This window comes from Xenopus laevis, chromosome 8S (assembly GCF_017654675.1).
Source record: "Xenopus laevis strain J_2021 chromosome 8S, Xenopus_laevis_v10.1, whole genome shotgun sequence".
Classification (NCBI taxonomy): Eukaryota; Metazoa; Chordata; class Amphibia; order Anura; family Pipidae; genus Xenopus; species Xenopus laevis.
The window spans coordinates 99,227,834-99,255,233 of record NC_054386.1 but is presented as its reverse complement, the minus strand read 5'-3'; the positions used below and the strand labels follow the sequence as shown (position 1 = coordinate 99,255,233).

The following is a 27,400-nucleotide window of genomic DNA, read 5'->3' as shown; positions in this document are numbered from 1 at the left end:
ATTCTGATGCTAATTGCACTGGTTTCTGTGCTGCCATGTAGTCTTAAAGGACCAATGAGGTTACAGCAAATCTTAATAGGAGAAAATCTTCCGTGCACAGAGCTGATGTGCAGCACGCTGAAAGCAGGGGGGTCCGGCTAATCAAGTAAGTGAAGCATGGCAGGGCCCCCCCTTAGACACAAAATCCTGCGAGCCCGGGACAATTGTCCCCCCTGTGACCCCCTGATGGCGGCCCTGGCAGTAAGTATCTATAATGGTAGGGAGAGAGTGTGAGTGTCCTCATAACCACCTGCAAGATCTTGCGATCCAATACAGTACAGTTGCCATACCAGGTAGCAGCTATGCAGCTGCATAGAATGCTTTCATTAGTCCCTCTGTAAAAGACAGTGAGGATGGATGGTGGAATATGGGCTTTTTTCAGCTTTCGCAAGTAGAGATGCCGCTGTGCAACTATCGAACTGGTGTTAAGGGATCAGGAGAGGTTCTCCGTCAGAATTACACCAAGGAATTTGGTACTCTTGATTTCAACTGGGGATCTGTCGATGTACAGTGGGGATGATCACTTCTTGGTCTCCTGAAGTCAACAACTATTTCCTTTGTTTTGTTCATATTGTTAACTTTGCACCAGTCCGTTTCACCTGTAGTCTATATGCTGATTGTTCTTGTAAATGAGATCCACCACCATTGTGTCATCAGCGAACTTGATGATGTGATTTGACCCGTACCTTTACTGCACAGTCGTGGGTCAACAGTGTGAACAGCAGTGGACTGAGCAAACAGCCTTGAGGGGCCCCACGTGCTAAGTGTGATGGTGCTGGAGATGTTACTTCTAATTGGACTACCTGAAGTCTCTTGGTCAGGAAGTCCAAGATCCAGTTACAGATATTGGTGTTCAGACGCAACATGCTCAACTTCCCAATCAGGTGCTGAGGAAAGATTGTATTGAATGCTGAGCTGAAGTCTATGAAAGCATTCGTACATATGTGTCTTTATGGTCTAGGTGAGCGAGTGCCAGGTGCAAGGTAGTGGCAATGGGGTCGTCCGTTAAGTGATTGGAAAGGTAGATAATCCCATATCTTATTTTCCTATTGTCAGTGCGTAGGGTATTGACCAAGGGGCAAATTACCTAACCAATGAAAATTCACCAGCGACGGCTTCGCAGCCATCGCAACACTTCGCCAGGCGTAAATTCACTAGGACAACACATTCACTTAAGTGTGAAGAAACGTCCAGGGCACTGAACGTTGGCAAATTTTTGCTAGAGTTACTTCAGCAATCAAAGCAAAGATGCAATAGCGTTGCCTAATTTGCATACGGCGGGAAATGATAAAAGTTACATGGATGTATATGTTGCAGCAAATACATTACATTACAGTGAACCTTAATAAATAAAATAGAGTTGTTATAATGCCCTACACATGAGCCCACTGTATAGTTTATGTTCCATATGTAAGAAAATGGAGGGGGGAACCCGGTTACCCAAAAAAATTGACGGACCTTTGCAGCCTATCACTCTGAATTAAGGAAAAGACGCCAGTGGTTTTTGGGACTTAGAAAAATTTTGCACTAAAAATTGAGGAAGATCTATGCACTCCATTGCACTTCACCTGGTCTGAGCTGGCAAAGGCAAGTCTGGTAACGTTTAGTAAAATCCGCATCTTGGTGAATTTCCGCAGTTACGTCCGGCGTCGCCTGGCGTTAGAGTGCGAAGCAACGCTAGCGTCTATCTCCTTCACTAGTGAAGTGACACCTGCGTACGTTAAGAAATCGGCGAAGTCCCGAAATGATGTCACGCTTGTGAATTTTCACTAGTGTTAGTCAATTCGCCCTTTAGGGAATCTGCCCCCAAGACTCTAGCATGGGGATGGACATAGAACATGCAGACCCATGCTATAAAGCGGGGTTCAATTAAATTGCACCAGCACTTCCCAAAACATAGCCACCCATGAAATGGGGGGTTCAACAAGACAACGACCCCAAACACACCAGTAACCAAGCAACATATTGGTTCAGACCAACAAGATTGACGTTATGGAGTGGCCCAATCCTTGGACCTTAATCCAACAGAAAACTTGTGGGGTGACATCAAAAATGGTGTTTGTGAGGCAAAAGCAAGAAATGCAGAAGAATTGTGGAACAGGTTGTTGGAAGTTGGTGGAGTCCATGTACCACAGATGTGCAGCACAGAAACTGATTATACAACTCAATATTAGTTCAGTCATACAAAGGAAAGCAACAGTTTCAGTTCATACAGTAAATGAGTTTATAAAGAAGAATGCAGGGACTGCTATTTTTTGGAACAGCCTAATATTCCCTTTTCTTAACTTTCTGTAAAGGAATAACACTAATTTGATAAATGTTTCTTCGTGTTTTGATTTGGAATAGAATGTGCAATGTTCCCAATGCATTTGAGGGGATGCAAATAAAAGCTATTATAAGGATTTTGAGCTGTATTCGCTTTTTTTTATTAAAACACATCTGTATTACTATATTACCTCTAAGGTTAATATCAGTCATTTTTGAGGGCATGAATCCAGTTTGATCGGGTGGACAATATCACCTATTACTCGTTTAAGCCTGTTGGCTAAGATTTGGGCGAGCAACTTTACATTGTTATTCAGTACAAGTACAGCACTCATCCTTGGTGACTCTGATGCTCAAAGATTGAAGTATCATGATTGGAGTACCCAAATCAGCTATGACTGGAGTACCCAAAGTACTGGGGTGAAGAGCTGCCCCCAGATAGAATGGTGTAATTAGTTGGTTTCAAATGGGCAGGGCTTGCAGGGGAGTGGGCAGTTTTGGCATAATTGGGATAGACCAAAAGCATGACTGTGTGCATGAGGCTATTTTTTCATTGAGCCCTAATTTATTTGATGTCAGTGATGATCACCAAGGAGACCCTGGATCCTGTTCAGTTACTAATTTAGGTACTCATAATTACTGATGGCAACCCTGACTACAACTGCCAACTGGCCTTCAGGTTTGGTCCCTATTACAGATCGTTATTTGCATGGGTTAAGCACACTGTAGGGACAGGGGCATGTGTTAGCCTAGGGTCTTTGTAATTGACTCTCATTACAGACCCAAATAATGTGGGTGGATCAAGTAGTTGAGATATTGCCAAAAAAACAGGTACCGTAGGTGTGTTAGACTAGATAATATGAGGACATGGATTCCAGGCGACCTGGAATCCTAAAGCATCTGAATTTAGGCAATTTGTGTTCATCTTCTTCTCTATTTTCTTAACTCCAGTTTATTTAAGCCACATTTAGTCACCTCACACACTAATAGACTGGGTTCATAAACAGCCTACATGTTGGCCTTCCCCAACACCATCTCACAAGACTGTACAGCCTATCACTTAGCTGCAGCCCCTTCACATGATAGAGAGAAATCTATGGGACATAATGGAGTTTGTTTGCATGGAATTGCCCCTTACGAGCAGCAGGGCCTGGGTCCCACTCCCCAAATACATATTAGTTCTTAGATAACTGCATATGTTATAAAATGACAAGATCAATGCATATATTTTTTTTTTAGTTCACCTTTATTTGGTCTTGTTTCTTTAGAGAATAGAGCAGTGTTAGTTTATTCCCATGGCTAATACACTGATTCACCGTGAGACGCTTCCAGGGAAGGAAAGACTATATCATTCAACACAAGGCACATTCTACAATGACTACAGAGAACAGGGGAGCTCCGGGCAGGTTGCAGGTTGCACTTGGTCTTTAACGTAACTGCAGAGGGCTGATCCTCAATCCAATCACATCCTTGCCGATTTCTGTCACCTATGAGAAGGGAGAGACCCAGCCTGTTAGACGTGTCGTAAAGGAGTGGTTCGTCTTTACGTTAACTTTTAGTATGATATAGAATGGCCAATTCCAAGCAACTTTTAAATTGGTCTTCATTTTTAATTATGTGCCTTCTTCTTCACACTATTTCCAGCTTTCCAATGGGGGTCACTGACCCTATCTAAAAAACAAATACTCTTTAAGGCTATAACGGTGTTGTTATTTCTACTTTTTATTACTCGTCTTTCTATTCAGGCCTCTCCTATTCATATACTTGGATACAACATGGTGGTAGGGCAGTCTTCAAGATCGTACCCCAAACTGATTTTTATGGAAGACGTGCATTGGCCTGTTCCACAAGTTTGGAGATTAGAGAGACTTGTATAAATGATGTATAGGTCCTAGATTGAAGTGACTTACCGTTGTGACCCTACAGATTTGTCCTTTGAACTCAGGACTGTAGCAGGCGCCACTCAATGGGCATTTCTCAACAGGTTTCCCTCTGTAGATGGGCCGGTAAGAGGCAGCGCAGATATCAAAGGGATTGTGCATGTCATAGTTGAGCTGATAGGTGTCTGTCAAGTTCTTCTCACAAGCCGACAATATTTTACGGGTCTGGATGGGGGCAGACAAACAATTACAATCTGATCTAGAATGAGATCCCCAGTAAACTCATTATGGCACATTTCCTTTACCTGTTGAGCAACCTCTGGCTTTGGACCAAGCTCAAGGAGTCGCCGGGCAAAAGTAGCAGCTGTTTTAAAATTCTTGAGTTTGAAGAAGAGGTTGACTGCTGTTCTCAGTACCAGAATCATGTGAACGGGCTGCAGGTTGGAGTGTGTGAAATAAGCGGCCATCTGTGCCCAGGAAAGAAAATGAAACACACAGCTGATTATCACAACTAACCATGCTCGTGGCAAGTTAAAATATAGGGCCAAATTCACTAAAGGGTCAATTTTCGCCAGCAACCGATTCTCCACACTTTACTCCACTTTGCCAGGCGCAAATTCATTACTACTACACTAATTCACTAAAAAAGCTGGCAATGTTATACTAGCGTTTATTCGTCAGCACAAGCATTTCTTGGCGATCTTTCGCTAGCATTCTGCCTAGCGAAAATTCATTAGTACTCTTACGCTAAGGTCAATTTGAATAGGGCAGGTACATATAGGTCGTATATATGTCTTTATTAGAGATGTAGGTTAAAACGCTTGCAGTGGCCAATTATTATTACACCTGTCCAAGGAAGCAAAAAAAGGCAAAATAGATCCTCTAATGCAATAGACACGAGCCCACCTTAAAACAAATATGGCATGCCCCTCAAATTGGTTAAAAAAATTCTTAACATAAAAATCTTTAATAGTTAGAACTTTTGACGACAATCCCACTTAAAAAAAATGATTTTTTACAACTTTTATGAGTTTCCGGCATACAGGATATGATGTCACTGATATAATGTTGAGGAGGATGTAGTTTCAGCTCATCCGTTCACCAGGTCTAAGCTGGTAAAGGAAACTGGTGAAAGAGGTAACGTTCAGTAAAATTTGCACCTGGGTGAAAATGCGTCTGGCAACGGGGCGAAACTGCGCTAGCAACAGTCTCTTTCACTAGCGAATTTTCGTCTAAGCTTATTAGTAAATTGGCAATGTCCTTGCGGATGAGATTTCTGGGGCTAGCGACGGCCACTTCGCCCTTTAGTAAATCTGCCCCATAGTGTAGAACAGGGGGTTAGGGAGCATGCCTCATTAGAATTTCTCATCCATAGTTAAATAGTTAAATTGGGTTGAAAAAAGACAAAGTCCATCAAGTTCAACCCCTCCAAATGAAAACCCAGCCCCATACACACACCCCTCCCTACTGTCACATAAATGATATATACCCATATCTATACTAACTATAGAGTTTAGTATCACAATAGCCTTTGTATTATGTCTGTCCAAGAAATCATCCAAGTCCCTCTTATAGTCATTAACTGAATCATCACCCGGCAGATAATTCCCCAACCTCACTGTCCTCACTGTGATGAACCCCCTACTCTGTTCCTTTAAATGAAACTTCTTTTCCTCTAGTCTGAAGGGGAGGCCTCTGGTACGTGATTCTCTTTATGGGTAAAAATAATGTACTTGTAAAGTGTAATCACATGACTGACTTTGTCTCAGTCATATTAATACAACCCTTGACTGGGTACTAGACCTTAGAGATGCCCTATGTAATTTGCCATTTCCCCCCACTCAAATGGAAAAGATCCAACCATAGATACGGTTTCCTATACAAGCCTTTGCACGGTTTGGTGGCTTACCTCACAGATACGTTTTTGTTGCTCCAAAGTGTCTTTCGGGAGTTTCTTGCGTTCAATCTCCATGGACAGACCCACAATGTATTCCCGACAAATAGTGATTAGCTGCTGGGCCTGGGAATTCAAGACAAGAGTTAAATGTGATACATTCAAGTGGACACGAAAACGTCACACAGTTCTGAGCCAGCAAAGGCCTTGCACCTAAACCAATATACAGAAGCGAGTCAATCCATTGCTCCCAGTCTCTACAAATAATAATTCTCTACCTCTGAAATCTCTTGCTTATTGTCCACGACAAGCAGTGGCAAGCTGAGAAGGATCAGGCGGAACTTCTCCACAGCCTCCTCAAACTTGCCAGAGGTGGTGAGCTGGTAGCAGAGCTGTAAGCGCTGGATCAGGTCGTTGAGCTTCAGGCCAACAGCAGGAAGCCCGTTCTTCAAGCCTGCATCCTTCCTGAAAGGAGAAAGGAATAGTGCATAAAGGATTAAGGCCTGAGGTAACGGGTGATAGTGCATAAGGATTAAGGCCTGAGGTAACGGGAGAAGTTTAGGATGTTTACAAGCTCTAAAGGGGAAAAGTTCACTTATGGAGACCAGCTTACCAATTGCGCTGGGGGTAGCCATACATGGCAGGGAGACCCGGCAGGGCCTGGTATGTGCTGCGACCTCGGGAGAAGGTGTGGAGGAAATGTTGCTTAAATGGGCCAAAGTTTACCACTCCAACTTGGTCATGGAGCAACTAGAAACAAGCGAAAGAAACAGTCAGCAACTAAACCCAGTACCAGCACTGCACTTACACAACCAATCGGCTACAGAGCGACTCACCCGCATTGCAGTTTCAAAGGAGCCGGCCAGGATGTGATCAACAGGAAGCTGGGAGTTATTACACCATGTCTGAAGGCAAAAAGGTAAAGATCAGTTTGGTTCTACAAAAGGACAGCAACAAAGGGTGGGGTACTGGCAGGCTCAGAAGCAAATCAGTGCTAAGGTCTGAGAAAAATGTGACATTACAGACCTGGATAACGAAATGTGGGATGATGCCCTGGAGCAAGTTCCAGAAAAAAAAAACATATCAAGAGACAGATTTATTCAAAATTTTTGAACCAAGCCTATTTGACACTTAAGGGAACATTTACTAAGCTCGAGTGAAGGATTCGAATGAAAAATACTTTGAATTTCGAAGTATTTTTTTGGGTAGTACGACCATTGAATAGCCTCCTACGACCTTCGACTTCGATTCGAACTATAAACCGTTCGACTATTCGATAGTCTAAGTACTGTCTCTTTAAAAAAAAATTTGACTACATACTTATGCAGTTTAAACCTACCGAGGTACAATGTTAGCCTATGGGAAAGGTCCCCATCACTTTTCTAAGCTTTTTTTGATCGAAGAAAAATCATTCGGTCGATTGCTTAAAATCGCTCGAATCGTTCTATTCGAGGATTTTATCGTTGGATTTTACTTCAAGGGTTTATTAACACTCGATATTTGACCCTTAGTAAATGTGCCCCTTAGTGTGAGCCAAGGTGTTGAACTAGAAGCAGGTCTGGTGGGAGATGTCTGGTGCACTGGATGCCCATAGGAAGAATGAGTATATCCCACCAACTAAGCTCTTCTGTCCTGTGAGATCAGGTCCCGAACACAACTGGGTGGTCTGATAGATGTAATAGCCCTGGTAGAGAATCCAGCATGAGGGCTAACACTAAGAGGCCCATTTACCAAAGGTCGAATTTCGAATTCATGTGAATTTTTTTTTTAACTCTAATAAATTCAAATATACTCAAAATTCGATTGGGGGGTTATTTTATAAAAAAAATAGAATATGTAAAACTCAAACAAATAATACCAACCTGAACACTCAAATCGAATTCGACTAAAATAGAAATGACTTTTTTCTCTGAATAAAACTCGAATGTCAGGAAGGCTGGTAACATCTTCAAATTGGTCATTGGACCTCTCCAATTGATTTATACATGAACGCAGCAGGTCTTAGGTGGCGAATAGTCAAATTCGAATTTTTAATAAAAATTTTTATAATCATGTTTGAATTATTCACAATTCGAATTTGAGAGTTTTGTCCATAAAAAAAAAATTTGAATTTTCAATTTGACCCTTAATAAATCTGTCCCTTAGGGCAGAGACACACAATGCTATTTCGGGAGATTAGTCGCCCAGCGACAAATCACTTCTTCTTCGGGCCACTAATCTCCATGAACTGCCTTCCTGCCGGCCAGTGGGATGGCACTCAGAACGCTTTGTTTTCCGAAGTCACCCGACATTGCCTCACAAGGAAACCTTGGGCGACTTCGGAAAGCTGAAACGATCCGAGTGCCATCTCGCCAGCGATTTAGATTCTAGCCGGTGGGAAGGCAGTTTAGATATCTACTCAAGTATGTTCTTAGACAAAAGCACTCCACTAGCTCAAAGCCCTTGAGACGGGACACAGGCCTTATAGTTCCTGCTCTGAGATACAGACCTTTGGCCTCTGAGGAAAGATCCACTTCTCTAATTTGTTAATCAAAATCTAATCACATGAAGGGTGCGGTTTTACCCCAAAGATTGTTGTGTCCCCTGCACATGCACAGGAAAGCAGCATTACCTGAGCTGGACTGCTGCCTTTAGTTGGGGGCACAAAGAAGCCATCTTCAGCAGTGCCAGACGGGCCAGAGGGAACATCCTAGGAACCAAAGAATAGTTATTATTGGCTAAGTTCATCCAAGGTAACCTTGAATTTGAAGTGCATTCATCCAGACCTTTTGTGCTCATCATTTAATATCAATGATCAGAGTACTACTCACCAGCTCAGGGGGAAGGTCAAGATCCTCTTCCACATCCCATCCTCCACCCTCCTCTTGTCCTTTTCCTGCCATCTCGTCTCCCAAGTTTTCCCCAGCATCCACAAAACCATCTACAAAGATTAAAAACTCTTAGCTCCCTCTTCTACCTAAATCATACCTGGTGGGTTTAGGGCTGAAATCTTTTGCTCACCTTCATCCAACTGAAGTTCAGCATCTTCTCCCCAGCCTTCACCTCCCACAGTATCCACATCAATATCTGCGGCCAGTGCTCCGCCTTTACCTGTGAAGGCAACAACCATAAAGGTAAACAAAAAGAAGCACAGGAGCTGCTCACTGTCCATGTTTCAAAATGTTCTGTTCTTATGTACTGATATTTCGCTTATATAATATGCTTTTGGAGAGGACGGGATAACAGATAAGATTATAAGCAGACGCCTTACCTTTGTTTGCAATGGTTCCTTCAAAGAAGCCCTTAGACATGGTCAACAGAGGCCAGTTAGTGTCCAGAGGCATGATGGGGGGTGGAGGCATCAGCAGCTTAGCATCAGGGTCAACCTCTGGGATCTGTAACAAAATATTTGACTTTATGAGTGATGTCTAAAGAAAAAGCTAAATAGGAGCCAACACAAGATTTCATCCACCATAGTTCTTACTATCTCTTTTTCTAGGTCAAAGGTCTCCTTCAAGCTCTCCTCTTCATCGTTGATTCCGTGGGTGGCAGCTGTCAGGTAGGCCAGAGATTCTGAAGGGAGAGCAGAAGATAAGCTCACAGGAAAGAACCAATTAAACAAGATAGATTAAGAAAGAGTATGGAAAAGCAACTGTGCTTACTCTGCCCACAGTTCTTCAGTATCCGCACCCTTTCATCCACATCCCCAAGGAAGAGAGCATTCTGGTACTGGCCACTCATGTCTTTACGGATCTCCGCTGTAGCCCAAGACAAGAGGAAGGGCGTTAAGCTTTACTTTACATAACCCTCAGATTTTAAGTCTGAGCAACAGAGAAAAGGCTTACCGATTTTCATCATCTTGCGCAGTTTTTCGAGGTTGCCAGTAATAAGGTAAAGGAAAGAGAGCTTGTCAAAATTCTTGGTGCGCTGGTAGCACATCTCCACAATCTGGTGGTTCCCTTGTAGCAGGGCCACCTCCCCCAGTTTCTCCCAGCAATTCTTGTCATCCAGAGCTTTGGCTGCTTCAAGGGCGATCTGATGATTAGGCAAATAATTAATTAGGTTCATGGACAACAATCTAACTATCTAAGGCAGGGGGTCCCAATCTTTTTTACCCGTGAGCAACATTAAGCTGTAAAAAGAGTTAGGGAACAACACAAGCATTAAAAATTTTCCTGGGTGGTGCAAAATAAGTGCTGATTGGATATTTGGTAGTCCCTATGTGGAAAGGCAGTGTACAGGAGGTTCTGTTTGGCAGTACACCTGTTTTTATGCAACCAACACTTGCCTCCAAGCCTGAAATTCAAAGCCACTGGGAGCAACATCCAAGAGGTTGGGGAGCAACATGCTGCTCATGAGCCACTGTTTGGGGATCACTGATATAAGGCACCAGCCTACTCATCCAGAGGTCACAATATTGAGAAGACAGAGTTTAGCAAACCTAAGTTTAAGATGGTGAAACCTCCTTAAAAAGAATCTTAATGTAGAAAATGAGACGGTACCCTCAAACATTTGAGACAGATGAGCTGTTAGCATCCCATACCTCAATGTTTCCACATTCCAGAGCCAGGCTGAATCGGGTCTTCTCATCCTTCACAAAGTGCAGCGCCACTTCTGGGTAGCCCTTCTTTTGGAGGTAGGCAATTATGGACTGACCCACGAGTTTAGCATTTCTCACCATGTGCAGCACCTGAGGATGACAGTATCAGAAACAAATTAAATGTATTTAAATCAATATATTAAGAAATATATATATATATATATATATATATATATAGATGTGTGTATATATATATATATATATATATATATATATATATATATATATATATATATATATATATATATATATATATATATATATATATATATATATGTGTGTGTATGTGCTAGACTGAACAAATTAGTATGAGCGGACGCACACCCACGACACCCTCCTGTAGAGCCGCCTGGTGCTTGGTAATGGAAGTTTCGGCAGCTTCCTATTCACTGCGCAAGAAGAAAATTACCAGCACTCACGGTCTTAATTTGCAGGCAAACCTTGCTTTATTTCAGTGCGGTGATGCAACGTTTCAGGGCCACGCCCCTTTATCAAGCATGTACTTGTATATGTGCTATACTGCCCTGTACTAGAAGTCCTGATTAGAGATACCGTAAGTAAATAATAATAATATATCAAAGCCTCCATGTAAATATACTTTCTGGTTTCTGAGCATCACTGACCTAAGTAACCAGATAGAAAATAGAAAAACAAATAAAAGAATGCAACAGACAGGGAAAAGATAATCAGTTCAAGAGCAGTAACACCAAGAGAAGAACAAACCCTAAATACATTTAGATATCATATTCAATAAGCCTTTACACACAAGATTAGAATTCTACCAATCAGACCTCAACCTCTTGGGCAGAAAGCAGCCAATACAGTATGTTACAGTCGATCGTATTCCCCTATAGATTTCTTTCGCGAGTGAGGAAGGCCATAGCCCAGCGGGTAGCAGCTCTCACCTCATCGTACTTCCTGTTAATCAAAGCGAGCTTGAACTTGAATTCAGTAGGATCGATGGTCAGCACTCGAGGCCTGCATTCTCTATCCAGGCAATATACATTGTTGCCCTTGACACGTGTTATGTAAATGGGCAGATCCAGTGTCCGTATAATACCGTGATCTCTGTTATTGAAAGAGACAACATTAAGACTAGAGCTTAAAAGCACGGGGTTCTAACTAGTCCATAATAAATTCATGATGATATCACAGGGTGCAGCTAGTTATAAGCAAGCAACCGTTAACCACCGTAATCTTGCACTTCAGTATGGAAAGGCATGGAAACAAACAGCCAGACTTGAAAAGACAGCGCATTTTAAACAGACATACCCAGTGGTGAGAGCGTATTTGATGTGGTTGCTGGTAGTGTAGATGAACACCCCACTCTCCTCCCAGGCACCACTCTTGACACGGATATTCTCATGGATGTTGCAGAGGGATTCCAGCTTTCTATTGCAGATCATAATAGCTGTGGAAGAAACGGCAAGATCGTGAACTCAGCCACTCTCGTTTTTGTCTTCCTTAAAGGACCAGTAACATCAAAAATTTTTATTTAGGAAATCCATTCTATATGTTAAAAATAATGGTCATGCCCTACTACATTAATATAATATACCTAGCATTTTTTTTAAAAAATTGTTAGAATACCTATTCTCCATTGCGACCACTTTGTGCGCGTCCCCGACGCTGTTCCGCCGCACAGTACCGTAAGTAAGTAACCGGAAGTCAAAATACAGCGTGGGAGCCAGAGCGGTGATGAGTGAAACTGCCGCTGGAGAGAAAGGCTGAGGCTCTAGAGAGAGAGCGCATGCAGGGGGAGGCAGGCAATCTAAAGGAACGGCTGGGTAAAGGAGCGGGGAGAGAGAGAAATGCAGTGGGAGGCAGGGAATCTAACGGAACGGCTGGGTAAACGAGCAGGCAGAGAGAAAGAGCGAGATGCACGGGGAGGCAGGCAATCTAAAGGAACGGCTGGGTAAAGGAGCAGGGAGAGAGAGAAATGCAGGGAATCGAACAGAACAGCAAGAGAAGATAGAAATGGTGGGAGAAAGAGACAAAACCAATGAGGGCTGTGTGGAGTACAACACTGGGGGCTAAAGACTGTCACAAAACCGGAAGTGACATCACAAACCAGGAAGTCGGGTGCCGGAAGAGAGACACAGCAGCGAGCACGTAAGGAAGAAGAAGAGAACAAGCAAGAAGATGGCGGAGACCCTGTGGACGTCGTGGGACAGTGCCGGTTTTAGTTTTTTCTGATGTCTTACCCAAACAGCAGGAAAGATCAGCATATTGGAGGTAAGTAATGTATATGCATTTTTTTTTTCTAAAAATAAAAAATGGTGTTACTGGTCCTTTAACGTTCTCTGCCCCATGCTCTCTCCTGCAGGGGAAAGGAATAATACTTCCCTGGTGTTAAATGGGGGACACCACCCTGCAGAAAATAAATGCACCACCTCGCTGTCCTTCTCTCCCTCCCACATAAAAGAGAAAGAGCAGCAACTAGAACACCCTTTTATAAAGCTTACCGTGCTTGGCCAGAAGAGCCACATGGGACATGTCTGATGACCAAATGACATACTTCACTTTGGAGATCTTTACAGATGCCAGAGTTCTGCATGGGAAGATAACAATAAATGTAGTGGGGTTGACAATAAATAGGATACAGCTTGTCCTGTCCCATACAGATTGCCTGGTACCTGTGCACGGCTCCCAGAACTTTTTGGAGAACAGGGTCGGATTGGGAGGACCAGGGCTGCTGTCTCAGGTCGCCCCTGCTCCCGCCACCCGTGCTTCTTTTTTTTTTTTGCTACACATGCATGTCTTTTTCTTGCAACTGTCCCAAGTCGCGGCAGAAAGATGAATGAGGGAACGGGGAGCCAGGGCCCATTGGGTTTATACCCTTTGTCCCGCCGTCCCAGTCAGACCCTGTTGGAAAACAACCACCTAAAGCCACCCTTCTGCTCTCTGACAAACTCTTTCCTATTCCGACATTCCGAAGTCACAAAACAAAATTATTCTCACTGTTTTCAATAGTTTCTCTGAGAATCCCAGTTCATAATCTCCATGTTAAAGCAAAGGCAAAACTGCACGAATCTGCCAGTCCAACTCACCGCTTCTGCTGCACGTCAAACAGAGTGATGGAGTCAGAGTCTCGGAGAAGCAGGTTCCCCGTCCCAGCATAAAAGATCTCATCGCAGTTGGGCACCTGGACCTTCTTGGTGATCTCGTTCTTCAGGTTCTTAATGAGAATCTGCAGGAAAAGGTGAAGTCAGTGGCTGAACGGAAATCTAGTCACATGCTGAAACCAGAACAATTTATGGCACTTACTGAATGCATGCGATCCAGGACTGCAAATCTATTCCGCGCCACCCACACTGCAGTCAGACCAGAGGATCGCTTCCCTTCAGGGGCTGAGTAGAGAAACAGTATCAGCAGTTGCACCAAAACCTGACTGTAAAATGCTCCAATAGCTCGTAACATATATTACACCTTACCATCGGGATTCTGGGAGTCGGTATCCTTGGGGATGGTGTACAGGTCATAGGTGCTGTTCTCCAGGTTGCTGGCTCTCTGTTATAAGAAATTTGAAGTGGAAGAATATGAACAACCCCATAGTACGTGGATTCCTGGATTATTTGGATTTGGGCATCGTGCCTATTCTTACCGTGCAAAGCAGGACAGCATTTTCAGCTGGGTTGTACGACATATTGAACACCGGGAACTTGGAGCCGCTGTAAATATAAGATATAAAAACAATAAGTTGCATTTGGAAGTCCACTGTGGTGTGCTGTTTGCAAAATGCATCTCCGTATTCCCCTTCCGAAATGATTTAAGACTTAAGTTACCAGTGCCTCACACATACAGTGAACCAATCTAATATTGAGTGTCCATATCAGGAGAATTTAGTATCTTATTAAGCCTACACAGTCTTACCTTCTTAGCTGCATCACAGCCACATCCTTGGAGCTGTTAAAGTCCAACTGGCGCAGGAATCTGTCCTTGACATAATACAAGATATTTCCATGCACAGCATAAGCGGGCCGCTCTCGTTCCAGCTTGAACACGATCATCCCACCATCATGTCCTTTGTAAAGATAACATACAAGAGAGGGTCCGTTACTAAAGAAAGCGACTTATGCATTTTCTGTGATATCTGGACATCCGTTACTGCAGATTATTCTACTGTATGACTGTGGTATTACCTGCTGCAAAAAGGTTAAGATTGGGGTGGGCGGCAAGAACCCAGAAGCGGTCGTGGTCTCTGCGGAAAGTCTGGACCCCAGTCCTGTAGACCAGATAAATTTGCAAGTTATGAATAAAATCAAGAAGAGTTGAGTTGTAGCCCCCGATATCTTTAAAGATTACGATAATTCTTTCTTATATTGGTAGCAGAAAAAAAATGTGGACCAGGCCAATCACCTTTTGGACATGTCCCACACTCGAATGCTTTTGTCCTCGGAGTTACTGAGAATCAGCTCTTGGCGAGGATGAAAGACGGCGCATGAGACATTGTTGTAATGACCACGGCATGTGTCTACTTCCCAGGCTTTCGACTCTGCACAGGACAATGAAATCAACAGTCACTTATCACACATATGTGGGCTGATATGATCACACACACACATGCCAAACAGGATTCAGCTTAGGAGTGAGGAGAGTCTGACTTCTGATGAATGTACTGATCCAGTAATGATAATGGACAATACATGAAAACCTATTGTCCAACCTTTTTCATCCGGGAGCAACATTCAGATGTAAAAAAAAAGCATGAAAAATGTTCCTGGTTGGTGCTAAATAAGGGTTGTGATTGACTATTGGTAGCCCCTGTGTGGATCCGCAGCCTACAGGAGGCTCTGTTTGGCAGTATATCTGGTTTTTATACAACCAAAACTTGCCTCCAAGCCTGGAATTCAAAAATAAGCACCTGCTTTGAGACCACTGAGAGCAACATCCAAGGGGTTGGGGAGCAACATGTTGATCCTGAGCTACTGGTTGGGGATCACTGGTCTTGAAGTTCTGGTCAATGAGAAAATGTCTTCCAGGACAAAGCTCCCTAACTGTGTCACCCCTATACACAACTAGAGAACATGTATAAGCAGCACCCTTGCTATAAGACCACGCAAAGACAAACTTCTACTGCACGTGGCTCTTTAGATAGATCTGTATATAAACTGATAAACTGTGTGTAGGGTGGAGAATGACAGGACTCAATGGCCCTCAGGGAACTCTAACGAGCAGGGTCGAATTGAAAATTCAAATTTTTTTTATATTCAAAACTGTCAAATTCGACTAGAGTTATTCAAAATCGATTCGACTTTTTTAAAAAAAAAAAAAAAAATTCTAATTAGATTTTCAAGATTAATGATACTCTGGCCTTTAAGAACTCGAATTTGACTATTCACTACCTAAAACCTGCAGAATTGCTGTTTACGTCATTGGGAGATTCCAGGGATCAATTTGGAGTTCCTGACATAATGGAGTTTTGGGGTTTTTTTCGGAGAAAAAACTTGAATAAAGTTTTTAAAATTGGAATTGAAAGGATGATGATTGAAAGGACACTGTATCCAGCTGAGGGACCACTGGATCTTAATTTCACACAAATTAAAATGGGGCATATAGTCCGAAAATGCAGTTCAACAGTTAAAAACCTGCCTCCTACTGGAGGGCCCTACACCCCTAGTATCATTGCTGGGTGTCGATATGTAATATATACAGTGTTCAACGAATTTCCTAGTACATTTAATTGCTGCATATAGAAAAAAATTGCAAACCAAACTCTCACACTGTGCAGCTAGTAAGCCTGTTATAACTTCAAGCTAGTTATTACCTACACCATAGTGTGCTAGTGCAAGATCACTGTAGTATCAGCAGCTGTACTGTAAAGATTATTGGACTGCACTAGAATTGGGATCACTTACACAGTCAATATAAACACAGAGAGGGCTCAGGGACATTACAAAGGGCAAATGGGAAATACCTTTAAAATAAGTTAAAAAATGTAAAATTGATGAGAGGTCTATTCTAAGCACTTTTGTAATTTACATTCATTATTTATTTTCTTTTAATTCCAAGATATTAAGGGATACATGTACTGTTAATATGAATGAATTTTGTTACAACAGCGCCACCTGTTGGTCAGTTTCCCACCAGTCTGACCACCAAGTAGTCAAGGAAGTTGTCAGGAGAAAGAAAGAGGCTGCTCTGATGTTCTTCTGCGTAGGAAAGATTTGAGAGAGGTTTCTATTATTTTTCTAAGCAGAAGAACATCAGCCTCTTTCTTTCTCCTGACAACTTCCTTGACTACTTGCTGGTCAGACTGGTGGGAAACTGACCAGCAGGTGGCGCTGTTGTAACAAAATTCATTCATAGTAAAAGTATATGTACCTTAATACAGTGCTGTCCAACTTCTGTGGTACAGAGGGCCAAAATATTTCTGGCCTACATAGTGGAGGGCCGATAATGGAAGCCAATGTTGACCACTCCTTCTCTTTTTAAACCACACCCACTTAAAACCACACCCATGTAACCACAAGACCATGTCCACATTAATTGTGGTAACACACCAAAAAACCAAATGATTGGTGTTCACTGCAGGGATATCAGGAACAAGGTGAAGCAGAGCATACTCTGGTATCTTCACAGAGAACGCCTGCTGCACAGCGTAGAGTACGGCCACCCCCAATGTATAAATGAAATCGAAAAACGCTCGCACTCAAGGCAAGTGAAATGCAGGGTTCCCCCTTGCTTTTTATCTCTTGTGCGAACGTGCAACGTTTCGGAGAGAACCCCTTTATCAAGCATGCAGGGATATTACTTATCACTCATATGGGAAAAAAGTTGTCATATTAAGACATAACCTTACATCTGTATGCCTCCTCTTCCCCTTGGATAACAAAGGCAGAGTATGTCACACACAGGCACAGTGCCAGAGCATGTGTCACGGCGCAGGCAGGTTATGTCAGATTACAGCAGGGAGGGGGAAAAAGGAGGGGAGATGGAAAGAGGAACAAACTGAGCATGCTCAAGCCCAAGCCCTGGAGGTTTAAGATGAAAACAGGAAGTCTGATACAGAAGCCCATGAGTACACAATAGAAGGAAAGAAATGTGCTGTTTCTCTTGACAGAGGACTCAGAGCAGCATTACTTTACTGGTGTATTTATATAGACCTTTCTAATAAAGCTTAATTAATGTTAGCCATTTCCTTGCCTTTAAAAGCCAAGAACGGTGGCATGAAGTATAAAATCAATCCATTCTACTATTATATATAAACAGGGTGATCACCTGTGACTAGCGTTGCCACCTGTCCGGTAAAATGATGGCTGATCCCAATGTTATTAATAGGGAATAAAGATAAATATATAGGAAGGCCAGTGATCCCAATGTTATTAATAGGGAATAAAGATAAATATATAGGAAGGTCAGTGATCCCAATGTTATTAATAGGGAATAAAGATAAATATATAGGAAGGCCAGTATTTTTTTCCACAAAAGGTGGCAAGCCTACCTGTGACCTAAATCCATCTGAAGCATTCGGGATACCCCAAAGAAAAACATTACCAGAATATCAACATCCAAGCAACCAGCATAAATGGAGGGAGCGTCAAGCACTCACCGTTCATCCTCCAGATTTTCACTTGTCTGTCGTCTGCTCCTGACACAATCAAAGGCATGGTGGGGTGGAAGGCGGCCCAGTTAACTCCACGGTCGTGCCCCTGTATAGAGAGAGAGGGGTCATGTCTCCAAACTTCTTCTGAAGATGTACATATAAATCCATGATGCATTCAGTACCTCTAGAACATGCTTCACCACCGCATCAGACGTCCCAAACAGATCCACCCCAGAGATCCCCCGGACATCGGCTTCCACTGCTCCAGGAGACAAGTTCTTCTTCCTCAGGCCTTTCCGTGAGAACAGGGCAGGTTAAGACGAGCAAAATATAGACTACAATATCCAGACTTACCAAATGTAGAACCAAAAACACAGACCGAGCCCCGTGTTGCTTGTCCTGCCCATTTATTTTGTTCGGAATTCAAACTATCTTGTGGCAAAAGTTATGGCCCCTCGCAAACAAAAAGTGGTTTGAAATGCTAACTGGGAGCTGAATAGGAACGGCCTGCTTTCTGGTTGCCGGGGTCACTGACCCAGACTATCACAGGACAGTTTGGTTGGAGAAATGGCAGATAACAATTATGACTATCTAAGGTTGATCTTAGTGATATGCAGACAGTGAAAATGAAGTCATGGAAGGCCGATTCCTGGATCTGAGGATGGCCGCAGGGCCCTGCTGGCAAGTGATGCAGAGGCACGAATGGAAAATGTCTGGAACTGCACAGACCCAGAGGGTAGGGAAGGACACTTTGGATGGACCAGTGTACTGTGTAAACTTGATGGTGGCCAAGGGAAATGTGGGTTAATGGGGAATGCTGCGGGTTAGATCCTGCATGCATGCACAGGGAGGGGGGAGAATTAAAGGATAAGTAAATCTTTAAAATAAAGTGAATGTAAAATTCTTGAGTGTGCTATTGTAAACACTTTTGCAATGTACATTCATTATTTATTCTTTTTTAATTCCAAAATATTAAGGGATACATGTACTGTTAAAGGAACAGTAACACCATTTTTTTTAAAGGGTAAGTAAACCTTTAAAATAAGTGAATGTAAAATTGACGAGGAGGCTATTCTAAGCAATTTTGTAATGTACATTCATTATTTATTTTGTTTTTATTCCAAGATATTAAGGGATACATGTACTGTTAATATGAATGAATTTTGTTACAACAGCGCCACCTGCTGGTCAGTTTCCCACCAGTCTGACCACCAAGTAGTCAAGGAAGTTGAAGCAGCCTCTTTCTTTAAAGGGATCCTGTCATCATAAAACGTGTTTTTTTTCAGAATTCTGCACTGAAATCCATTTCTCAAAAGAGCAAACAGATTTTTTTATATTCAATTTTGAAATCTGACATGGGGCTAGATATTTTGTCAATTTCCCAGCTGCCCCCAGTCATGTGACTTGTGCCTGCACTTTAGGATGGAACTGCTTTCTGGCAGGCTGCTGTTTCTCCTACTCAATGTAACTGAATGTGTCTCAGTGGGACTTGGCTTTTACTATTGAGTGATGTTCTTAGATCTACCAGGCAGCTGTTATCTTGTGTTAGGGAGCTGTGGAGGGGGGTGATATCACTCCAACTTGCAGTACAGCAGTAAAGAGTGATTGAAGTTTATCAGAGCACAAGTCACATGACTTGGGGCAGCTGGGAAATTGACAATATGTCTAGCCCCATGTCAGATTTCAAAATGAAATAGAAAAAAATCTGTTTGCTCTTTTGAGAAATGGATTTCAGTGCAGAATTCTGCTGGAGCAGCACTATTAACTGATGTGTTTTGATGACAGTATCCCTTTAAGGGAAACAAGATGGCGTGCCTAAATACAAATATAGCCATAGGTACAGGGGATGTTGTCTGTGCATAGTGAGTTTGTGGGCTCTCCATATAATACAGTTAGTTACACAGTTATTATCAGGATATTATTGCACTAAGGCTTGATGCGACAGTTAAACATACAGTTAGTATAAAACAGACAGTCCTTACAGCACGATGATATATTTACAGTGTATTATTGCCGAGACGCACATTGGAAATAGTTAAATGTGTTTAATCAGCATGCGCCCCACATCTAAATTAGCATTTCATCCAGAGACGGCAGAAAGAGGTTGGTAGAACAACTTTAGAACTGGTCTGATCTGCCGTGTGCTTTTATAATAACGTGGCCTGTCCCACTCAGAACTGCAGGAGAGAAGTGACGGAGCAGGGGAACGACCTCCTCACTGAGACAGAGAATAACTACTCAAGGTGCTGCGCTGATTTGCTAACATAGAGGCTAATGGCAACCAATCAGATCTTTGCTTTCGTCTTCTACATCTTTAGGAGGCTTTAAATACTTCAAGAGAGCCACCCGATTAACCCCAGTGCACGTGTAAATTAGGGGAAAGTACTATACTTCACATGTGCCATTGGGAATAGGGGATACATTGGTTATCATATGCAACATGGCAGCGCCATGATTAAAGGAGAACTAAACCCTAAAAATGAATAGAGCTAAAAATGCCATATTTTACATAGTGAACTTATTGCAGGAGGCTAAAGTTTGAGCTTGTCAATAGCAGCAATGATCCAGGACTTCAAACTTGTCACAGGGGGTCACCATCTTGGAAAGTGTCTGTGACACTCACATGCTCAGTGGGCTCTGATTGGCTGTTGAGAAGCTAAGCTTAGGGCTCGTCACTAATTATCCAGCAGAAAATGAGCTTCCCTGGCTGTAATATAAGCTGATGCTACAGGTTTGCTGATTATTCAATTCTGATGCTAATTGCACTGGTTTCTGTGCTGCCATGTAGTAATTATGTGTATTAATTACTAATCAGCCTTATATTGTGCCATTTCTATTCTATGTGTACTGTATATTGTGAGTGGCTCCCTAAGCTCAGTAAGTGACAGCAGCACAGAGCATGTGAATCAGTGAATCAGCAGAAAAGAAGATGGGGAGCTACTGGGGCATCTTTGGAGACACAGATCTTTACTGCTAAAGGGCTGTGGTTTCCTTGGGCTGGTACAGAAGCATAAAACATCATGTACAACATTTCTAGATACTTCTTTAATTTAACTTTCCTTGACCTTTAAACCTAAAGATCTCAATCTTTTCAAAGCAAAGGAATGCAGAGGAAGAAAACTCATCGGGTCTAGGGCGCCGTTCGTGTAACACCTACTACAGGTATGAGCCCTGTTATCCAGAATGCTCGGGACCTGAGGTTTTCCGGATAATGGATCTTTTTGTAATTTGGATCTTCATACCTTAAGTCTACTAGAAAATGATGTAAACATTAAACAAACCCAATAGGCTGGTTTTGCTTCCAATAAGGATTAATTATATCTTAGTAGCTTGTACTTGATCCCAACTGTTATATTACTACAGAGAAAAGGGAAATCATTTTAAATAACATGGATTATTTGGATAAAAAAAAAGGAGTCTATGGGAGACGGCCTTTCTGTAATTTGGAATTTCTGGATAACCAAACTAAGATATAATGAATGCTTATTTGAAGCAAAACCAGCCTATTGGTTTAATTAATATTTACACGATTTTCTAGTAGACCTAAAGCATGGATATCCAAATTACAGAAAGATCCATTATCTGGAAAACCTCAGGTCCCGAGCATTCTGGATAACAGGTCCCATTCCTGTACCTGAGTGCTGCTATAGCCTTGCCTTTCACAGTACAGTTATGGGACCGATTATCCAGAATGCTCAGGACCTGGGGTTTCCCAATTAACAGATCTTTCCGTAATTTGGATCTTCATACGCTAAGTCTACTAGAAAATCGTGTAAACATTAAATAAACCCAATAGGCTGGTTTTGCTTCCAATAAGGATTAATTATATCTTAGTTGGGATCAAGTACAAGCGACTTTTATTATTACACAGAAAAAGGAAATCATTTTAATGGATAAAATGGAGTCTATGGGAGACGGCCTTTCCATAATTTGGAGTTTCTGAATAACGGGTTTTCGGATATTGGATCCTACACCTGTATGAGTAGAGCTGATAAGAAAAGCAAATGAATCTGAAACAACCGGTGGCCCAGGTGTTTCCCTATGTATTGGTTAATGGGCTGCAACTCCCTGAACCCTGCACCTCCCAGCATTTCTACACTTCCTCTGCTCCAGCACTTCTCTCCCCTCGCAGTTGGGAATAGGCAGGTGCCACAAGGACCCCCTCAACCTGGGCAGCTCACCAGAAATATCCCAAACGCGCACAGTCTGATCCAAGCTGGCAGAGACCACCAGGTCTTCAGAGGGGTGGAACTGAGCGCACATGACGTAATGGTTGTGACCAGTAAGAACGCTGCAAACAGAAGGAAAAAGAGGTTATTGCGACATTAAGGGCAAGCACCCCCTATGGTATGAAAGCCATGCCAGTAGCCCATTTTACCAAACACAAGTGCGAGACTGCCAGTTCCAGATGCGGATGGTCTGGTCATCGGACGCGCTCAGGATCCAGGGGTACTCCTAATAACAACGTACCGCGGGTTAGTCTTGCGACAGCATAACGCTAGTCAATTTAAATGTCAAGCGCCTGATTGGTTCAAGTATATGAGTGGCTGTTTGGCCTTTTCTATGGTCATTATAGGGGAACTATCGCGAAAATAAAAATTATATAAGCTTCCTCATACTGAGGTAAGAAACATTCTAAATACAATCAATTAAATATTCTGCATTGTTTCTGAAATAATCAAGTTTATCTTCACTATTCCTCTCTCAGCATCTGTTTCTCTTCATTCTCTCTTCATGCAGCAGTTGGGTGTCAGATATTCACTGACAGTTAGATCCAATATATCTTATAGGGGTCTCCTTTTGCCTAGAAGATGTATTAGAGCTCACTCTATTAAACTCACCAGACATCATGTCTCTCTACATGCAGAATTTGTGCAAAAGGCAGTTATTTTGTTACATTTTGTTTGTAATGGAATCAGTTATTTGAGTGAGCTCTAATACATCTGCTAGGAAAGGAGCCCCCCTATAAGATATATTGGATCTAACTGTCAGTGAATATCTGACACTCAACTGCTGCATGAAGAGAGAATGAAGAGAAACAGATGCTGAGAGAGGAATAGTGAAGATAAACTTGATTATTTCAGAAATGATGCAGAATATTTAATTGATTGTTCTTAGAAAGTTTCTTATTACAGTATGCTGAAGCTTATATCAAAGGGGAACTATCGTGAAAATGAAAATTTAAAATAAGCTTCATCATAATGAAATAGACTTTCTAAATACAATCAATTAAATATTCTGCATCGTTTCTGAAATAATCAAGTTTATCTTCACTATTCCTCTCTCAGCACCTGTTTCTCTTCATTCTCTCTTCATGCAGCAGTTGGGTGTCAGATATTCATTGACAGTTAGATCCAATATATCTTATAGGGGGGCTCTTTTTCTAGCAGATGAATTAGAGCTCACTCAAATAACCGATTCCAGTACAAACAAAATCTAACAATCTGCCTTTTGCATAAATTCTGCATGTAGAGAGACATAATGTCTGGTGAATTTAATAGAGTGACCTCTAATACATCTTCTAGGCAAAAGGAGCCCCCCTATAAGATATATTGGATCTAACTGTCAGTGATTATCTGACACCCAACTGCTGCATGAAGAGAGAATGAAGAGAAACAGATGCTGAGAGAGGAATAGTGAAGATAAACTTGATTATTTCAGAAACAATACAGAATATTTAATTGATTGTATTTAGAAAGTTTCTTATTTCAGTATGGTGAAGCTTATATTAAATTTTTATTTTCACAATAGTTCCCCTTTAAAATCACAGTACAATGTGGCATTATAAGAAGACAAATGATAGGGTTGCTGTATGAGACGACTTGTACACCAGCTCTGTGCTTGTTGTCTCAGCAGCACAACTTACATGATGGAAGAAGGTGGTGCGGATATAATCAAGATGTCCCAGCAGAGTGAAGAGGCAGCGCCGGAGCTTGTAATTCCACACCTTAACGAGACACAGTCGTTGGTTACATCCCCATAGCATTATTATTTAGGGGTGCACCGAATTCCCTTTTTGGGATTCGGCGAATCCCTGAATCCTTTGTGAAATATACCGAATCTGAATTTGCATATGCAAAATAGGGGCGGGAAAGGAAAAGGTGGGGAAAAATGTTTTACTTCCTTGTTTTGTGATTTTCCTTCCCACACCTAATTTACATATGCAAATTAGGATTTGGTTCGGCCATGTACAAGGATTCCTGCTGAAAAAGGCCGAATCCCGAACCGGTACATCCCTATTATTATTAGGGATACCACCGAATCCAGGATTCGGCCTTTTTTTAGCAGGATTCAAATCCTTCTGCCCTTCTGAACCGAATCCAAATTTGCATATGCAAATTAGGGGAGAGGAGAGAAAGTAGGGATGCACCGAATCCAGGATTCGGTTCGGGATTCGGCCTTTTTCAGCAGGATTCGGATTCGGCCGAATCCTTCTGCCTGGCCGAACCGAATCCGAACCCTAATTTGCATATGCAAATTAGGGGCGGGAGGGAAATCACGTGACTTTTTGACAGAAAACGAGGAAGTAAAAAATGTTTTCCCCTTCCCACCCCTAATTTGCATATGCAAATTAGGGTTCGGATTCGGTTCAGTATTCGGCCGATTCTTTCACAAAGGATTTGGGGGTTCGGCCGAATCCAAAATTGTGGATTCGGTGCATCCCTAGTCACAAGACAAGTAAAAATTTTTTCCCCTTCCCAACCCTAATTTGCATATGCAAATTCTGATCCGGTGTTCAGACGAATCTTTCATGAAGGATTCTGCTAAAATTCAAAATAGTGGATTCGGTGCAGCCCTAATTATTATAAAGTAACATTTAACCCCTTCTTTCTTACCTTGATTTTGTAGTCATCTCCCCCAGAGACAAACAGTGGCTGCTGCTTGTGGAAGTCAACGCCACGGACGGGACCTACAGGGTAAGACCATTTGCCATTTAATAAACGCAAAGCTAATGAGCCGCATACAAGTGCCAGTTAGTAACTCACCGTCATGCTCATCAAACTTGTCGATAAGAGTGCACATCCGGTAATCCCACAGCTGGATGACTCCATTGTGCAGACTGGTGAGGACCCACGGCCTCTTCGGGTGAAAGCTCAGCCCTGTGGCACCAGAGAAACACTGAGTTACGTTGTGAGACGCCCAGGGATACGATAAGGAATAAAGACATGGAGAAGGCTCGGAGATGAGCAGACAACCAGGGATGGGGTGGAGAGAGTATGGAGAGCAGACAAGACAAGGGTGAGAGGAGCCAAATTATACACAAAGTCCTCACTTCTGCTCAAAACACACTTTTTCTTCTTTAAAGGAGAATTCAACCTGTAAAGGGGCGGGGTCTACCCAGGGTAGTGGGGGGGAGGGTTTCTTTTTCATTACAGGTTGAATTCTCCTTTAAAGGGGTGGTACACCATCCAAACACTTTTTCATTTGAGTTGCTTTCAGACAGTCCACCAGAAATAAAGACTTTTTCCAATGACTTTCTATTTGTGACAGTTTTTCTAATATTTAAGTGTCATTTTCATCTTCTAAAGCAGCTCGGGGGGGTCGCCGACTCTGTTCTAAATTGATACATTTAGTTGATACATTTGTTATCTTTGTCCCTGCTGAGCAGAATCTCTGGGTTTCATTACAGGCAGCTGTTAGACTTGATACAATAGTTACTGATACTCCAGAGATGCTGCTGAGCAATGTTTCAACTCAATGTAAAATTGTAACAGTTCAGAGTCTGAACCTGATTTACTGAGCTGTCACTCAAACACCAGAGACAGGGACATTAAATGAGCGGATTCACCTTTAAGTTAACTTTGATTATGTTATAGAATGGTCAATTCTAAGCAACTTTTTAATTGGTCTTCATTATTTATTTTATATTGTTTTCTAATTATTTGTCTTTTTATTCTGACTCTTCTTCTACGTTTTAAGGGGTTGTTCATCTTTACATTAACTGTTAGTATGATGTAGAGAGGGATATTCTGAGACAATTTGCAATTGGTTTTCATTTTTTATTATTTGTGGTTTTTGACTTATTTCGCTTTTTATTCAGCAGCTCTTCAGTTTGCAGTTTCAGCCATCTGGTTGCTAGGGACAATATTCCCCCAGCAACCATGCACTGATTTGAATAAGAGACTGGAATATGAATAGGAGAGGCCTGAATAGAAAGATGAGGAATAAAAAGTAGCAATAACAATAAATGTGTAGCCTTACAGAGCATTTGGTTTTTAGATGGGGGTCAGTGACCCCATTTGAAATCTAGAAAGAGTCAAAAGAAGATGGAAAATAATTAGAAAACTATATAAAACAAATAATGAAGACCAATTGAAAAGTTGCTTAGAATTGACCATTCTATAACATACAAAAAGTCAGATGCAGGGAGCATGGGCTATGGCTTGATTGTGGGGTTCCATTCAGTAAAAGCAGGGGTACAGGCAGGAAAGAGGGGGTGCAGTGATTGTGTAAGGGAGATGTTGGGGGTCAGTGATTGTGTAAGGGAGATGTTGGGGGTCAGTGATTGCGTAAGGGAGATGTTGGGGGTCAGTGATTGCGTAAGGGAGATGTTGGGGGTCAGTGATTGTGTAAGGGAGAGGTTGGGGGTCAGTGATTGTGTAAGGGAGATGTTGGGGGTCAGTGATTGTGTAAGGGAGATGTTGGGGGTCAGTGATTGTGTAAGGGAGAGGTTGGGGGTCAGTGATTGTGTAAGGGAGATGTTGGGGATCAGTGATTGTGTAAAAGAGATGTTGGGGGTCAGTGATTGTGTAAGGGAGATGTTGGGGGTCGGTGATTGTGTAAGGGAGATGTTGGGGGTCAGTGATTGTGTAAGAGAGATTTGGGGGTCAGTGATTGTGTAAGAGAGATTTGGGGGTCAGTGATAGATGAATAAATGTAGAATGACAAGAGAGAGGAGTCGGGATGCAGCAGGCGGTGGCCCAAGTAACAGTGAGTAAGTGACAGTAACAGGCCCTGCGCTCTCTGCGCCTCCCTCCCCGGCCCTGACACCAAACAGCCCCACGAGCACCTTATCCCCTGCTCCGGTACCTTTGACTCGGGCGGACTTTGTCTCGAACTTGGTCAGCATCTCCCCGGCTTCTCTTCCCACCGCTCAGCACACGTCACCCTGTCTCTCTCTTAGTCCCGGAAGTGCCGCGTTGGACGTCGCTACATCACCTCACTGCGCCTGCGCAACGCTAAATCCTCCGAGGAAC

At 42.4% G+C, this 27,400-nt stretch overlaps 1 protein-coding gene across 3 annotated transcripts; it reads right to left on the bottom strand.

Annotated features, from left to right (window-relative positions):
* Nucleotides 1–3,531: 3,531 nt before the first annotated feature.
* On the bottom strand, nt 3,532–27,372 carry copa.S (COPI coat complex subunit alpha S homeolog). 3 transcript variants are annotated; one of them, XM_041574501.1, is made up of 33 exons: nt 27,234–27,372; nt 25,190–25,303; nt 25,040–25,113; nt 24,070–24,150; nt 22,582–22,658; nt 22,385–22,494; nt 18,386–18,495; nt 18,210–18,309; nt 15,017–15,152; nt 14,800–14,882; nt 14,531–14,681; nt 14,262–14,328; nt 14,092–14,167; nt 13,925–14,007; nt 13,708–13,847; nt 13,123–13,208; nt 11,930–12,068; nt 11,563–11,725; nt 10,601–10,747; nt 9,903–10,092; nt 9,720–9,815; nt 9,542–9,630; nt 9,329–9,470; nt 9,079–9,168; nt 8,889–8,998; nt 8,690–8,767; nt 6,915–6,983; nt 6,692–6,828; nt 6,357–6,543; nt 6,094–6,204; nt 4,490–4,651; nt 4,215–4,409; nt 3,532–3,791 (listed from the first exon to the last, which is right to left on the bottom strand). In XM_041574501.1, exons 1-33 carry the CDS (start codon nt 27,271–27,273, stop codon nt 3,732–3,734), a joined length of 3,693 nt encoding a protein of 1,230 aa, XP_041430435.1. In that variant the 5' UTR covers nt 27,274–27,372; the 3' UTR covers nt 3,532–3,731. The 3 variants fall into 3 exon arrangements, with proteins under 3 accessions (XP_041430435.1, XP_018088990.1, XP_041430436.1); XM_018233501.2 differs by having other exon boundaries at nt 9,329–9,452; XM_041574502.1 differs by lacking the exon at nt 24,070–24,150.
* Between the last annotated feature and the right edge of the window lie 28 nt (nt 27,373–27,400).

Excerpts from the sequence above, each read along its gene's own strand:
- copa.S (XM_041574501.1), bottom strand. The coding sequence starts at position 27,273 with ATGCTGACCAAGTTCGAGACAAAGTCCGCCCGAGTCAAAG. Across the intron at positions 4,410-4,489 it reads AGCCAGAGGTTGCTCAACAG|ACCCGTAAAATATTGTCGGC; the intron begins GTAAAGGAAATG and ends GCCCCCATCCAG. Across the intron at positions 3,792-4,214 it reads AAATCTGTAGGGTCACAACG|GTGACAGAAATCGGCAAGGA; the intron begins GTAAGTCACTTC and ends CCCTTCTCATAG.